Below are 13,535 nucleotides of genomic sequence, written 5' to 3'. Positions count from 1 at the left end.
AACAACATTAAATAGTAAATAAGGAGTAAGTAAGGAGATATGAAGTCGTATCTCCTTATTTCCTCCTTATTTCACGAGTAAATAAGGAGATATGAAGTTGTATCTCAGACTTCTATCTTCAAAACCCTAGTAAACATGCTACACATAAATAGGCACAAGTAGTATCCGATAATGATCCCCTCTGGTAGTAGTAGAATACCCAAAACCAAGTGGAGCCACACACAAAACTTGTGCCAAGTCTAGCATAAACCAAGTCATTCTAATGATCTTTGCACAAGCAAGATGAAAATCAGCCTCCTATCACCTCTGTAAATTCGGTTTAGGAAAAATACACAGAGAACTCCATCATGGAGAAGGAAAGCTTGTATGGAGAAGAATGAGTGCAAGAGCAAGGTGGAGGAGAAGAAGCAGAGTGAGGATGAAAGAGAGAAGGAAGCTAGGTCACCTGTCAAGGTTAGCCCAGAACAAAGAAAGCGAAAGTTGAAAAGCTAATCTTCTTTCAAAGTGTGTACATTAATAAGACCTTAGAGCTGACCAACTTTCTAAGGTGTAAGGCTTATAATTAACACTAGAGATCTCAAAATTTACAAGAACTTTGTCCAAGAGAATCCTATCATGTGCCAGTGCTCACAGTCCCCTACAATTTCACTCAGCCAAATTTGTCCTCGATACCCATATGCAATTACAACTCATCAACACTAATGGTCTCGATTTGCCTCATCGCCTTTGAATCTCCCCCATCATTACCAAGGCTCATCCACCAAGCTGTTTAAGAATGATGTACTGACTAGGCCCCGTCTCTCTAATGTGCAAGTTGGTATAGTCATCAAGTGGGTCGAGGGTGATCATGCTAAGGTCTTTGTACAATGAATTCGTTAAGTCTCCATACAACTCTATATAGCGTTAATCGCTCATCAAGTGATACACCACATGCAATAGCCTAGCTCATCAATGAACATCATGCATTAAACTGAAACTAGTAACCATGGTCATGTAGAGTCCTAAAACAAGGAATTGTACTTAAAATTAGTAACAAGTGCACAAGCCATACAATAATGTAGGGTCTAAAATATGCTAAGAATGGAAATGTGAACCTTACACATATGCACGGCATCTGAAAATGTAAATGCTAAAGAATACAACAAATATATCACAACTATGGAATAAATGCAGTGTCTTAAATATACCAATAATGAAAACGTCAACTTTACACACACACACACACAAACACGAATATACATATATAGAGATGGCCATTGTGGCCAACAACAAAATTAATAAAGCAGACCTCTATGGAGAACTAAAAGAGCAGGAACCTATTGTGCAGAATAAGAAAATATTACGCATTGGGGGGTTGCCAATCACATCAAGTCATCTGGAAAAATATCGTCTATCAAATGGGACTGTGTCTCCAAGCAAAATGCACTGCAAGGTACTATGCCACCTATGCTAGCAACAGCTGTATAACGTTTACAGTGGTTGGCCACCATAATTCCTATGTGATGCTGATTGTGGCTGGCACTTTTTGCCTTCCACCACTCATCAAATCGGCACAACCACCCCTGTGAAAATTTCTAGAACCTCAAGATGATCAACTGTGAGGGGGAGCACAAGAAATTCAAGAGGATAAAGACTCTCAAGTTACAAGCATGGGAGGAGAATTTCTGCGCTCTCCTCCAGCTCAAGTGAGATGCTCAATCGAAAACAGCTTGCCGACACACAACTTTACATGATACTCTCTTTATTAAATGCTAATAACTTTGCTTGCTTGGTCCTCGTGGCTTGCCTCCTTAAAATACAATTCCATTTCCTTTATATTGTGTTGGCAAACTTTAGAAGCGATCGTCTATGGATCCTCTTCAAATGTCCTCTTCAAATGATAAACATCTAGGACGCAGAAATTCATGCTCCAGTTTTAGTAGCCACTTAGAGAAGCTCCTGCAAGATGAGAAATTTCACATGGAAGCACTCATTGCAAGAAAATTTAGTTAAAAATGCCCATCTGCTCAACTTAAAATGGATTAAGCATTTCTGAAAAATCCAAATGCCATTGAATAATCTGCCCTTTTGTACAGCAAGTGACAGTTAATGAAATCATTCAAAGCATCTTGATTTTTCTGCTACTTTGTAACAAGGACACACTATGTAAATATGAAGATTCTGGAGTCTCTTAAAGTTGTATCATTATCTGGAATGAAGGGGTATTTACAAAAAGTGTGGCAGTGGCCATTTAGAAAATTTAGTCTACCATCTTTGGCATTTTGTGCAATTTCACTACTAGGTTAAGGTAGCAACCTTCAATTTCAAGTCTTACCACCAAGTTAAGATTATTGAAGGTAGGTTTTGAGCCTTTTGCGCATCTACTTAGCCAAATGCAAAACGCTTTTGTTTATTTAGCAACTAACGAAAAAGCTTGCAGAACAAAGGAGATTTCCAAAATGCGTCACGGACCTCTTCTGTTCATGATAACCAGCGATATTGTCCCATGAGATGACTTCTCTATCAGACCTGCCGGTATTATCCTGCCCATAAACTTTTACCCCCATAGCCTCCAAGGTATCTAACATGGTCTTGTTGGTTCCATTGTGGATCCTCCTTTCATGTGCTTTCTTGTAGCTTTGTCTAGGCGTTTCCCTTGATTTCTCACTGCTGGCGAAACGTAATGTGCTCACCACCAAATCAAGCTCCTCTTCAGAGTAGTAACCTTTCTTCAAGAATTCGATTTCCTCCCATTTACAAAACAAGTCAAACACTAAAATTTAGCTCTGCAGACGTGTAAGCATGAGTTTGTATCACACAACTAAATCAAACATGATTCGCGACGCTAGAAAAAAGCCAAACAAAAAAAGCACCAGAGTGCAGCGTCTCTAGAACTTCAAAAATAACAAAACATGTTTACACAATAAACAAAAACTTCAGATTGTAATGACAGGAACAAGACACTTCTAACATTGTGTGATCTCAGACGGTTTGTTTGCTACACGGCCAAAGTTGCTCTGTAGTAGCTTCTATTCTTTCTAAGTTACTCACATACATAGTGGTTAATACACAATGCCAAATCATAATGTAATTTTATAATATCTAATGTTTGTTCGCCTCTATATACCCTTTGACAGTCTTTGCATAAACCCTCGTAACTCAAATTTTCTATTGTTGACCTGCCCTCCCTTTCGTATCTTCAGTATCTTTATTTATTCATGTCTGTACATGGCTTTCTGATCACTTACATTGCTTTCCAACCCATCTAGCTCATTATCTTGGTTCACTCCTATGCCATAAAGGATACGCAACAAAATAGAAAATTTAACTAGAAGTACTCCTATCTCCTTAGCAATGCAGCACAAGCTGCAGCAGGGTTTCAAAGAGAGTCAGAACAACAAGAAATGAGACTAAAACCAAGGTGGAGTAGTCGACGCTTGAGTAAACTTACAGGAAACTTTTCGCCAATAAGGGGTTCAAATACCCATATGCACAATGTGTTGGAGGACAGAGCAGCTTCACTGTTCGAATCTCTTTGAGAATCCATGGATGTTTTTGTATGTGGTTGTTCTGCGTGCTCTATTGTCAGTATCTGTGCCACCGCACTGTTTACAGAGTTTGTAAATCAAAAGTTTGGAGACCACTATCTCACGTGAAAAAAATCCAATAATACATGTTCTGGATACAAGCTGATTAAGATACACCCTCATTAAAAATATTGGCTTCGACAAAGAAAATTCAAACCTTTCCCATGCAGAAACAACCATTTTCCCATCACCAAGGCCATTGGTAAGCCTACCCACATGCGATATCACATCCACAATTAAGCACCAAAGGTCACAAAGAGGAGACACCGGGATCTTAACCGAAACCTGCACCACCCCATTATTAAGAGGGCCCACTCTCTCTCTCTCTCTCTATCTCTCTCTCTCTCTCTCTCTCTCTCTCTCTCTCCCCGAAGGGTCTCAAGAGGACTTTAATACAATCGTATCATATCATATCTAGTTCTTGAGTTTCTTAGTATAGGAATTGGCAAGGGCAAGCTAAAATTGTCTAGGGGATGCAATGGTACCGGACAACTTTGCTGAGACCTAGGGAAAGAATATCATCTTTTATATTGAGATACATCAGAGCCCCGAAAGGCCTCCCAACAGCATATGTTACACATGGATTCCCAAACACCACCACGAGACTTGTACATCGGAAGGATAAGAGATTCACAAGATATTGCTATACAGCCATACATTATAATGGTATGAAGAAATGCACATGGAATATACATGTAGGTACACATTAGGCAAAGTGTAACCACCAATGTTTTACCCCCCCCCCCCTTTCCGCCCCCCGAGAATTTGCCCTATACATAACCTGTTACACCAGGAGCAACATCACCTTTTATGGCATTGTACCTAGACAAACAGCACTCAAGGGAATGGAAAGTCCTACTTTTGGGAGACTTCAATGCCTGGACATAATAGGTAGAGCTACTACATTTGTGTGATGATGCCATGATCTTGCCATACGTAGACCCCAATGGTGCAAGTTTTAGCTGTACATCGGCAGATATAGGATCACACAGTATGGCAGATATCTGTTGGATATGTACACCACCCCATGAGCTAATTTTATATGAAAGGGGTGAGCCTTTATAGCGTTTGGATCTCACAGACTATTGCGTTCCACTAGGAATGCCGCAATATGCTTCATGTCCGATTTGAGATAAGGCACTAATTTATACTTGTTCTAACCTAATGCTTCATATTATCCCAACAATGTGAAGTCCTCTTATTAGGAGACTATAACACGAGAGTTAAGCCCAAATGGTCAACTTTGTTGAGGATTCTATCATGCTACGTGACGCATAGAAAAGGGATACTGGTACAAATCATCATACTGCTGATGGCATAAATCAATCGATAAAATGGCACGTCACTTTTGGAAGGATCCATATATAGTATATACAGGAACAAAACACACATATCAAATTTTTAGCATATCTACTATCCCAACCATAGGCTTTGTACATCAAGCCTCCACAATACCTCCAGCCAGGTAGCTCTCTATAGGAAGAACATGTGTCCCATACCATAGGTCTTCAAAGATGAGGGTGACATCATAGCAAGTCTACTCATGAAGAGATTATTTTCCTAACATACCTCTTAAGGTCCTCATGCCAACATTTATAGGCCATGGCAATCCCCATAACTTCACCTACCACTACCATGTGTTATCATGTCACACACATGCATGCCTACCTACGCCACATGGTAGTGGGTTGGTGCATGCAAAGCAAGTGGTGGGTTAGTCTTTCCTAGGAGTTCCTACTAGCTTATGACAATATCAAATATCTTAGCTGTCCTAGACGTCTTTAGAGTCCCAACTGCCTTTCATAAACAGTTCTAGAGAGCAAAACATAAAATGTCTCTCTAGGTTTCCTTTATGCAAGTTCTTTGTTTCGTGCTTCTTTTGTTTGTCTCTCTCTTATAGAACAAGCTTAGACCGCAAAAAATACAAACCTGTTGTCCTTTGGCAGATATTGTAAAAGGAGAAAGATTAGAGCTTGATAAGTTAAGGGACTTCAATCTGTCCTCTATGCCAACCTTAACCTGCTCCATGACTCTTTCAGGATTTATAAAATCATCATCAGACGCAATCCCGCCCACAACAGCACTATCAACACCGAGATCCTATACAAAAAATGCGCAAAAAAAACTTCCATTAGACCTAAATTTTGCAACCTCTTCCTTGAAACTAAACTGAAACCTGCATTAACACTATTCTGATCTTACCACAGGGCCAGCCTCACTTATTGCTGGTTCTGACAACCTGCTAGACCCAATGTAAAGAGCAGAGCCAAAAGCCACACATAATGCTGAATTCCAAAATGTATGTGACGAATTTCTATCATTCTTGCCTCCAAATCCATAGATATGTGATTCTGCAAGCATAGACACACCATGCACATGAGAAATTCAAACTACGATTGACAGAAAGATACCTAGATGAGTACTTCAGGAAAATGTAATAAAACAAGTTTATGCACAAATCAAAAAGGTTACAATTTGAAAACTTAGTGGAGGGATTGACCCAAGCAAAAAAAGGTGGTGAGCTTGCAAGTAAAGCACTTCAACCAAAGCACAACTCCTATAATCTATTTGTGTTTCACACAATTTCGAATGCTCTTGATGGACCGAATGCTTATTTTAGAAATGAAAAACAAAGAAAGGGTCCAAAGGCAACACAAACTAACGAGAAAAACAAGCATGAAATGAGAGGCTCTATCAATGTCTACCACAGATCCATAATGATCTTTGGGACAGTATAGCCAGAGAGTATTAGAAAAATTTCAGCACAGTTGGAATAACTTTCCAGCTATTTTGTGCTTAAATCATGCGTGAACATACAAACACATACGATAAACTAACCTTGCACATGCAGAAAAGTCACAATTTTTCTTTTGAATTGTATGCATAGGTGATCAAGAACATATTCGTTGGGACAAGTTGTTAATGATCGTGCAAGCTTGGTCCACAAAGCTCAAGTAAACCAACATGGAAAATATTATGGGTCTGTTCAATGCGGAGGTAGGCGCAAGCAAAAATATACAACATTAAGATTATCCTCAATCATAAACCGTCCAAAAAGTCACAAAGCAAGTTTAACATGATTATCAACATTCGCCTTACATCTTGCTTTGTTGAACCTCAACAACACCGAATTGCCTTTTTGAACACAGCTGGTCTTTGTCGCTTATTAGCGGAGTCTCCTGTCACTTCTGTGATTGAGTGATGTGCTTTTTACATACTTATAAGCCTATTTTTTATCTTCTATGAACTGATCAGCTGCAAGTACTCATCCTCTGAGCACATAACTATGTAATACAAGCTTCCCACAAATAACCTCGTATGAAGCCTTACCGGTGGATAAGTGAATGGTATTGTTCTAAACGGAGTCTATCATTGGAACATACTCCTCCCATAACTGATAGTGATCAAGGACAACAATTCCAGCAACACCTATTTACTGCCTCACCGCTCTCTGGACAAGAAATATATAAAACCTCAAGCCGCCCAAACTATCGAACAATCTCCATCAAAAGTTCTTTTGAACTTGCTATCGCAATCAAAAACATTAGTCTTTGGGATCCCGCAGTAAACAGAGATATGCTTTATAAACTCGTATGCTTTTCCCTTACCAATAGCTGTGTAAGGAAATATTGTACCCTCTGATGATCCATCTGACTCAACTAATCAACACTTAGAAGGTGATGCTTCCAAAAAGACCAAGCATGAATAACTGCAAGCAACTATCGTAATTAAACTCAACATCCTTAAGTCTACCATAAGCCAATGTGTAATTGACAATCCTGCAACAAGTTGGTATCAACATTTTTTCTTTGAGCATCTTTGCCAGTCGTTTGGGTTTGGGGCAAAAAATTGGCCAACCACGGCATTCCAAAAAATAAAAATGTGTATCGATCGCCAAAAGATAGCCAAACTTTGGCAGCTCATATCGTTTGATTGCCAAATTCAAATGGGGTCATGTCACATATCAAATTAAATGGCAACGCATGATTTACATGAATATTGTGTTTGTTGCACCATTTAATAACTCTATGCTTAGGGAAATAACCATTTTATGATATTATGGCTAATTTTCTCCATCAAATTTAGGGCATGGTTGCCCATTTTAAGCTATCATTTCTCAAGGGTTTGGATGGTGGATAGCCCACACAGGCTATCCATTTCCAAGTGTGAGTCCCCCCAATCAGGAGAGCATAGGGGAGGCATAACACCTAGGGTTCAGCGATGCCATGTGCACAGCCATGGGGGCAGAACTGAGAGCATTTGCAGCGCTGCCACATGGCCATGGGCAGCATAGGCAGCATCACCTTGCTGCTATTGGAGGGCAGGAAAATCTCTGAACAGTGGGCATCTTCTGCCCACACTTGGAGCAAGGGCTATGACCTGGACTAGCAGCAAAGGCTGCTCAAATATGGGCAGCATTGGACCTGCGCAACTAGTAGCAACAGACTGCACAGCACCCAGGGACTGTTTGGAGCCATGCAAGAGCTGGTTGGGGCGGAGTATCCAGTTGGAGGCATACCGCACAGCGCTCAGACACCTGTTTTTGGGTCACTAAAAGTCTGCAACAAAATCGGGCCAATATGTAGACTGGCGGCCAGTCTACAAACTGGTCAGTTGGTTTTCCCGGGCTCTATAAAAGGCCCCCAGCCTTGGGGCCATTCTATCCTATCTATTCTATCAAGCCACCAGTGCTGGCTGTCTACCAGGGCAGCAGGGAGGCTGATGGCAGAAGCTTTGCAGCACAGATCACCTACAGCCGTACCCTGCAATTAGGGTTTACAGGTTCTCAGAGGTTGGCTGAGCAGCAAACAGTGGAGCACTGGTCTACAAGTCTTCTCTGAGAAGAGCAGCAGCAAGAAGTGTCCATGGAGCACCTCTACGTAGCCCACAGAAGCTCTAGGAGAGCACACAGGCTGAAAGTGTCTTGAAGGTACCACGAGAGCAGTTTTGGAGTCACAGGGGTCCACATCTAGGCAGCACCCTGCTGATAGATGGTGGCACACTGTGAACACATTTTGTATACGGTTTGGTCCATCTTAGGGATATATTACTGTTTCTACTCTCTCGTCAGCATTGTTAAATTACTGTCTGCACATTTTTCTCTCTCTCTACAATAGTACACACTAAGGAAAGAAGTTGGACTTGAAATTAGTACTGTGTGATTCCTGGGCTACGTCTTTGTTTATCTTCCAGTGCAGGGAGCATAGGCTGTAGCAAGCACTGTCCACCTCTGTTTTCTAACATGGTATCAGAGCCCTGAGGAAGCCTCACAATGGTGGTGATGTACAGGGTCACAGGCAATAAGGTGTAGTTGGCATACTCAAGCCTTCTAGTATGAGCAGTAGTACATGTGTGTATGACATACTAGGTATGATGCATGCAATTGTTAATTCTCTCTCTTATATTCAGTTAGATTTCGTTCTTCTGCACTCAAGATGTTAGCATGGACACACTTGTGAGAGAATATCTTAGCTTACATGTTCGTTACATTGGTATCAGAACTTCAATATTAGTTTTTCCTCGACATATGAGGAGCAAAGTGAGGTTCTGGAGTTGGAACCATGACACCCCAAATGTCTTCTAGCAGGATAGCCTACTCTCCTTCCTTCTGCGTTAGTGGAAGATTCAGTAGATCCAGTGTCAAAATGCTCCAAAAGACAATTGTGGATCCTTCAAAGATTTTAAGCACTAGCAAGGCTTAGGAGGAGTTGTCTTTTCCCATGGGAGGGCCAGCTCCACACTCAAGGCATCTTTACCCCATCTGATATAATGGCCATGATGCGGATTCAAGACCAACAATCAGATGATCCAGCAGGTCATTTAACTCTAGCTTGAGCAAAAGAACCTTTATGATGCTTGCATCGCAGATGAGCATAGGGCAGAGAAGAAAGAGGTCCCTTTGACAAGGAGACCAAAGAAGATATAGAATGCCCTGCATGGGAAATCAAAAAAGCTCAAGATTGAGAGTTGCGCATGCCTCTCGTCCACAACAAAGCCAAAGAGACTTGTGGACTGCCTCAACAGCCACTACCAAAGGCTTCATTTCTAGGGAATCTCACTTTTGAAAGGTATGACAGCAAGACAGATCCCTCAGGGCTTGCCCTTTAGCTCAATCAATTCACGAGATATTTTTCTGTTGTACCAATCGATGATGTAACAAACCTTCATTTGCAAGGTTATACATTTTAGCCTTTTTGGATCATTTATTTTTTAATGATTAATTGTGCGTATCATACCAACGGATGATGTAACAGCCCTTCGATTTCTTTTCTTTCTTTCTTTTTGCAAAGAAAGGAACTTGAGACCTTCGATTTCAAAGTTATATATTCTTTAATTTTCAAATCATTTGTTTATTATGTGTGTACATGCCTATTGATCACATGTGTGAGTTTCTGTGTGCGTTCTTGTTACAAGCCTTCACACTCTGGCCTTTTACCTCCAACAAATCCAACACTTTAGCCTTCAATCAGGTACAAAGAGAAGACAGCACGATTAATTGTGCGTATCATACCAATGGATGACGTAACAGACCTTCGATTTCTTTTCTTTTCTTTTTTTTGCAAAGAAAGAAACCTAAGACCTTCGATTGGAGTCAAACCAAGTAACCATGGAATTATGGAAATCATGCACAATTGTATAATGAGTGATGTTCTCTCAGGAGTAGAGGAGTTTTAAGACTATGGAGTTATGAAATCCATAGAAGGTGCATCAATGAGTGATGTTCTCTCAAGAATAGATGAGTTTGAAGATCATTATGAACACTCTATCGCCATTGTGACAAATGGTTCTACGATTGTATCAAAAGTAGGGATGAGATCAACAAAGGACTATTCGGCATTTGACTTTGCTTGTGAAACAATTAATGTTACAAATGGTTCTACGAATGTATCAAAACAGGGATGAGATCAACAAAGGACTCTTCAATATTTGACTTTGACTGTCACAGTGATAAGATCAAGGATGCAACATCCCATGAAAACAAAGTGACAAATAAATCTTACAATATATATGCTTTCATTTTCAAATCATTTGTTTATTATGATGTGTGAGTTTCTGTGTGAGTTCTTGTTACAGAACTTCACACTCTGGCCCTTTACCTTCAACAAATCCAACACTTTAGCCTTCAATCAAGTACAAAGAGGAGACAACACCATTTCTGTGTGAGTTCTTGTTACAGAACTTCACACTCTGGCCCTTTACCTTCAACAAATCCAACACTTTAGCCTTCAATCAGGTACAAAGAGGAGACAACACCATCAAGCTACAATGGTGACACCTTTTGTGAAGTTAGCCACAGACGCTTTTTACAGTGTTCAACCAGTCACATTAAGAGAGAGGATGTTGGATACTAGTACATGAGGTGGATCTCACGAATTATTTCAGCTTGTATAGCTCATTCAATTTTACCGGATCAACCTCCATTTAATCCAGCATGCCATACAGGAATGAGATGCTTTGCACATTCGTAAGATTGTCATACCCACTAGAGTTTTCACACACTTTTGTTAGTTTCTAAAACCTTCACACTGCGCCTTGGGGGTGAGCCTTGGTATTTTAGCCCATGATGCTTGGTTAGCATGCTTAGAACGTGATTACTATGAGTTATCTTGTAAGCTTCATCCAGGTCATCAGTCATGTAGGTCATGTCATATTATATAACATCTCGATGAAGGTTTTAAAATATTCAAATGAGATGTTAGGTCTTGTTTAGGTTTTTTATGTATTCTTAAACGCCACTAGTATATAGATATTAGACAAATACATTGAACAGAGGTTGGTCTTAGGGTCAGGTTTTTAGGTTTACGCCTTCCACATATAATGCTTGTATAAAAGTCTTTAGGCTTTTTCTGGTCAATTTGAGCAAGCCCTTTCTAAAGGGGAGCTCTCCGGCATGTTGGAAGTTTTGCAATACATCTAAATTAGTTATGTATCTCTCTAATTCAAAAAACTCTCCACCATCCAAATGGCAAGCATCATCAAACTATAGTTGACTGTGTACAAAAGATATTAGTATGAGCACATGGCCTAGATATTAAAAGTTTGCTTCTCCAAAATATTATATATATACCTTCCAATCTTACAACTTGAATTTTGAAACAAGTGAAAGAACTAAGGAAAGAACGAAGTTTGTAAGCGACTTTAAACAAAATTATGAGTAAATGAAAAAAATTAAAATCAAAATAATCGAGTAAGCATAGCTAAGCTTGTGTTCTCATCAGTACCCAAGAATAAACTACCATCTGGGTTTCAAAAGATTCCGGAATCTCCAAAATATTGTCCATTACAGGCCCTACAGCCAAGCCCATCGACCTCTTTGGACTTATGAATACAGGGCATGCACAATAGCTTGTCACATAAGAATGCCAACTAGACATACAACCCTACAACACGTCATTACTGTAAAAACCATAAGTATTGTGATATATACCACATGGCGTTACAGACTCATTTCACATTGAAAGAGACTTTTTTCCGCGTTGGTAAGCTGAAGCTCGTGTGGTGCTGATCCTGAAGTTGTCTAATTTCGAGTCTTGAATTTCCAGGCTTTTATTTTCAATTTTGCCAAGTAGTAGTCACAAGTCAAAAGGCGTAAAACCTCATCCATCTTCACTTTCAAATATGCCGAACTCTGGTCTGACTTGCTATCGTATGATGAATCCTGCCTTGTTGTACCGACGTTATGGATTACCAACACAGTCTAATCTTGAAAGACGCCACTTTAACATGAGAGGGTATAGCCAGTCCACAGTACATGGTATTGTACTTTAAGTACAGAAAATAATCGAAGATGCACAATGGAAATGATTGTCAATTTATCGCTCCAAGTATCATGTTTACATGATACTATGAGGAGCTTTCGTCGACTATGATATCTGAACTTATAAGTTGAATAAAAAGGAAAACGGAAACGTACTTTTCCAGAAACTGTTGTCTTTCCAAAGATTATCCAGCGAATACACTCGCTCACCGGCTAAGCCAGAGGAGGGAGAGAACCTGAGCTTGCATAAATTGGCAGCGGAGCGCCAACTACGAACGACTCGCCTCATGCTTCAGAATTGAGAAAGCTCAAATAAGATGGACGACGAATGTCTACCTTTTATACGACACCCTCAGAATTTTCGAAACCAATAAAGAATTCAAAAATGTATTAAAGCGGAAAAGATACTCTAGAAAAATTTACTTGCACTACCTTGGTAGTGCTAGAATTGAGTAGAGAAAGGGAGGGGGGATGCCTTTCCCCCTCATAAAATGGCGAGCGGCCGTCAAAGGCGTGGGGAGCACTCCACGTGTGATATTCTGAATTTGGTAGCTACTTTGGGCAGCTTCACAATTACCATTCGTAAAAAGGTTTAATCTAATGGCTCAGATCTTACGCGCGACCCCAGCCTTTGATGGAGGATTGAAACTCTTGTGAATTTCCAAGTGTGATTTTCTTAGTGTCTCAAATTGCCATTTATGGAGATCATCCTATAAAAATTGCCTAGAATTGAGGGAGCTCATAGATGGTCTGTGAATGACTACACTTTATTTTTTAGATTTGAAAAATGTATTAAAGTGGGAAAAAGATACTCTATAAAATTTATTTGCATGCCTCCTTAAAGGTAGTACTAGAGTGGGGGATTGAAACTCTTTTGTGAATTTCCATGTTAATTTTTCAAGTTATGTGCCTCAAAACTGCCACTTACGGAGATCATCCTACAAAAATTGCATATTAGTATTCCAACACCCTTTAAGAAAATGTATTAATGTGGAAAAGATACTTTATGAAACTAAGTAAACTAAGATGCTCCCCCGTGTCATTTGTGCATGTTTGATGCGAACAAGGGCAGTCTATACATGTGTGTTTGATGAGCCATGTGTGTGGACATTATTGTGTTTGTGTGCAATTTTATTTTTGATTTTCTTGTGCGTTTTGTATTTGGAGTGGGTTTTAATGTTGGCTGTATAGTTTACCTAGAGTTGATTGGG

General features: G+C 39.9%; 1 protein-coding gene across 1 annotated transcript in view; it reads right to left on the bottom strand.

Moving 5' to 3' along the window:
* Positions 1-12,833, bottom strand: part of LOC147885922 (uncharacterized) — an 87,823-nt gene extending 74,990 nt beyond the window's left edge. The window contains exons 1-7 of the mRNA XM_087396374.1: positions 12,757-12,833; positions 12,481-12,614; positions 5,769-5,917; positions 5,496-5,666; positions 3,724-3,851; positions 3,431-3,584; positions 2,452-2,726 (exon numbers count right to left, since the gene is read on the bottom strand). Coding sequence (XP_087252500.1) covers positions 2,452-2,726; positions 3,431-3,584; positions 3,724-3,851; positions 5,496-5,666; positions 5,769-5,917; positions 12,481-12,614; positions 12,757-12,812 — 1,067 coding nt within the window. The 5' untranslated portion in view covers positions 12,813-12,833. The remainder of the gene's footprint in view (positions 1-2,451; positions 2,727-3,430; positions 3,585-3,723; positions 3,852-5,495; positions 5,667-5,768; positions 5,918-12,480; positions 12,615-12,756) is intronic.
* Between the last annotated feature and the right edge of the window lie 702 nt (positions 12,834-13,535).

Source organism: Dipteris shenzhenensis, chromosome 25, assembly GCF_047967505.1.
Source record: "Dipteris shenzhenensis isolate YYH24624 ecotype China chromosome 25, Dip_SZ_1.0, whole genome shotgun sequence".
Lineage (NCBI taxonomy): Eukaryota > Viridiplantae > Streptophyta > Polypodiopsida > Gleicheniales > Dipteridaceae > Dipteris > Dipteris shenzhenensis.
This window is presented reverse-complemented; position numbering and strand designations above follow the sequence as displayed.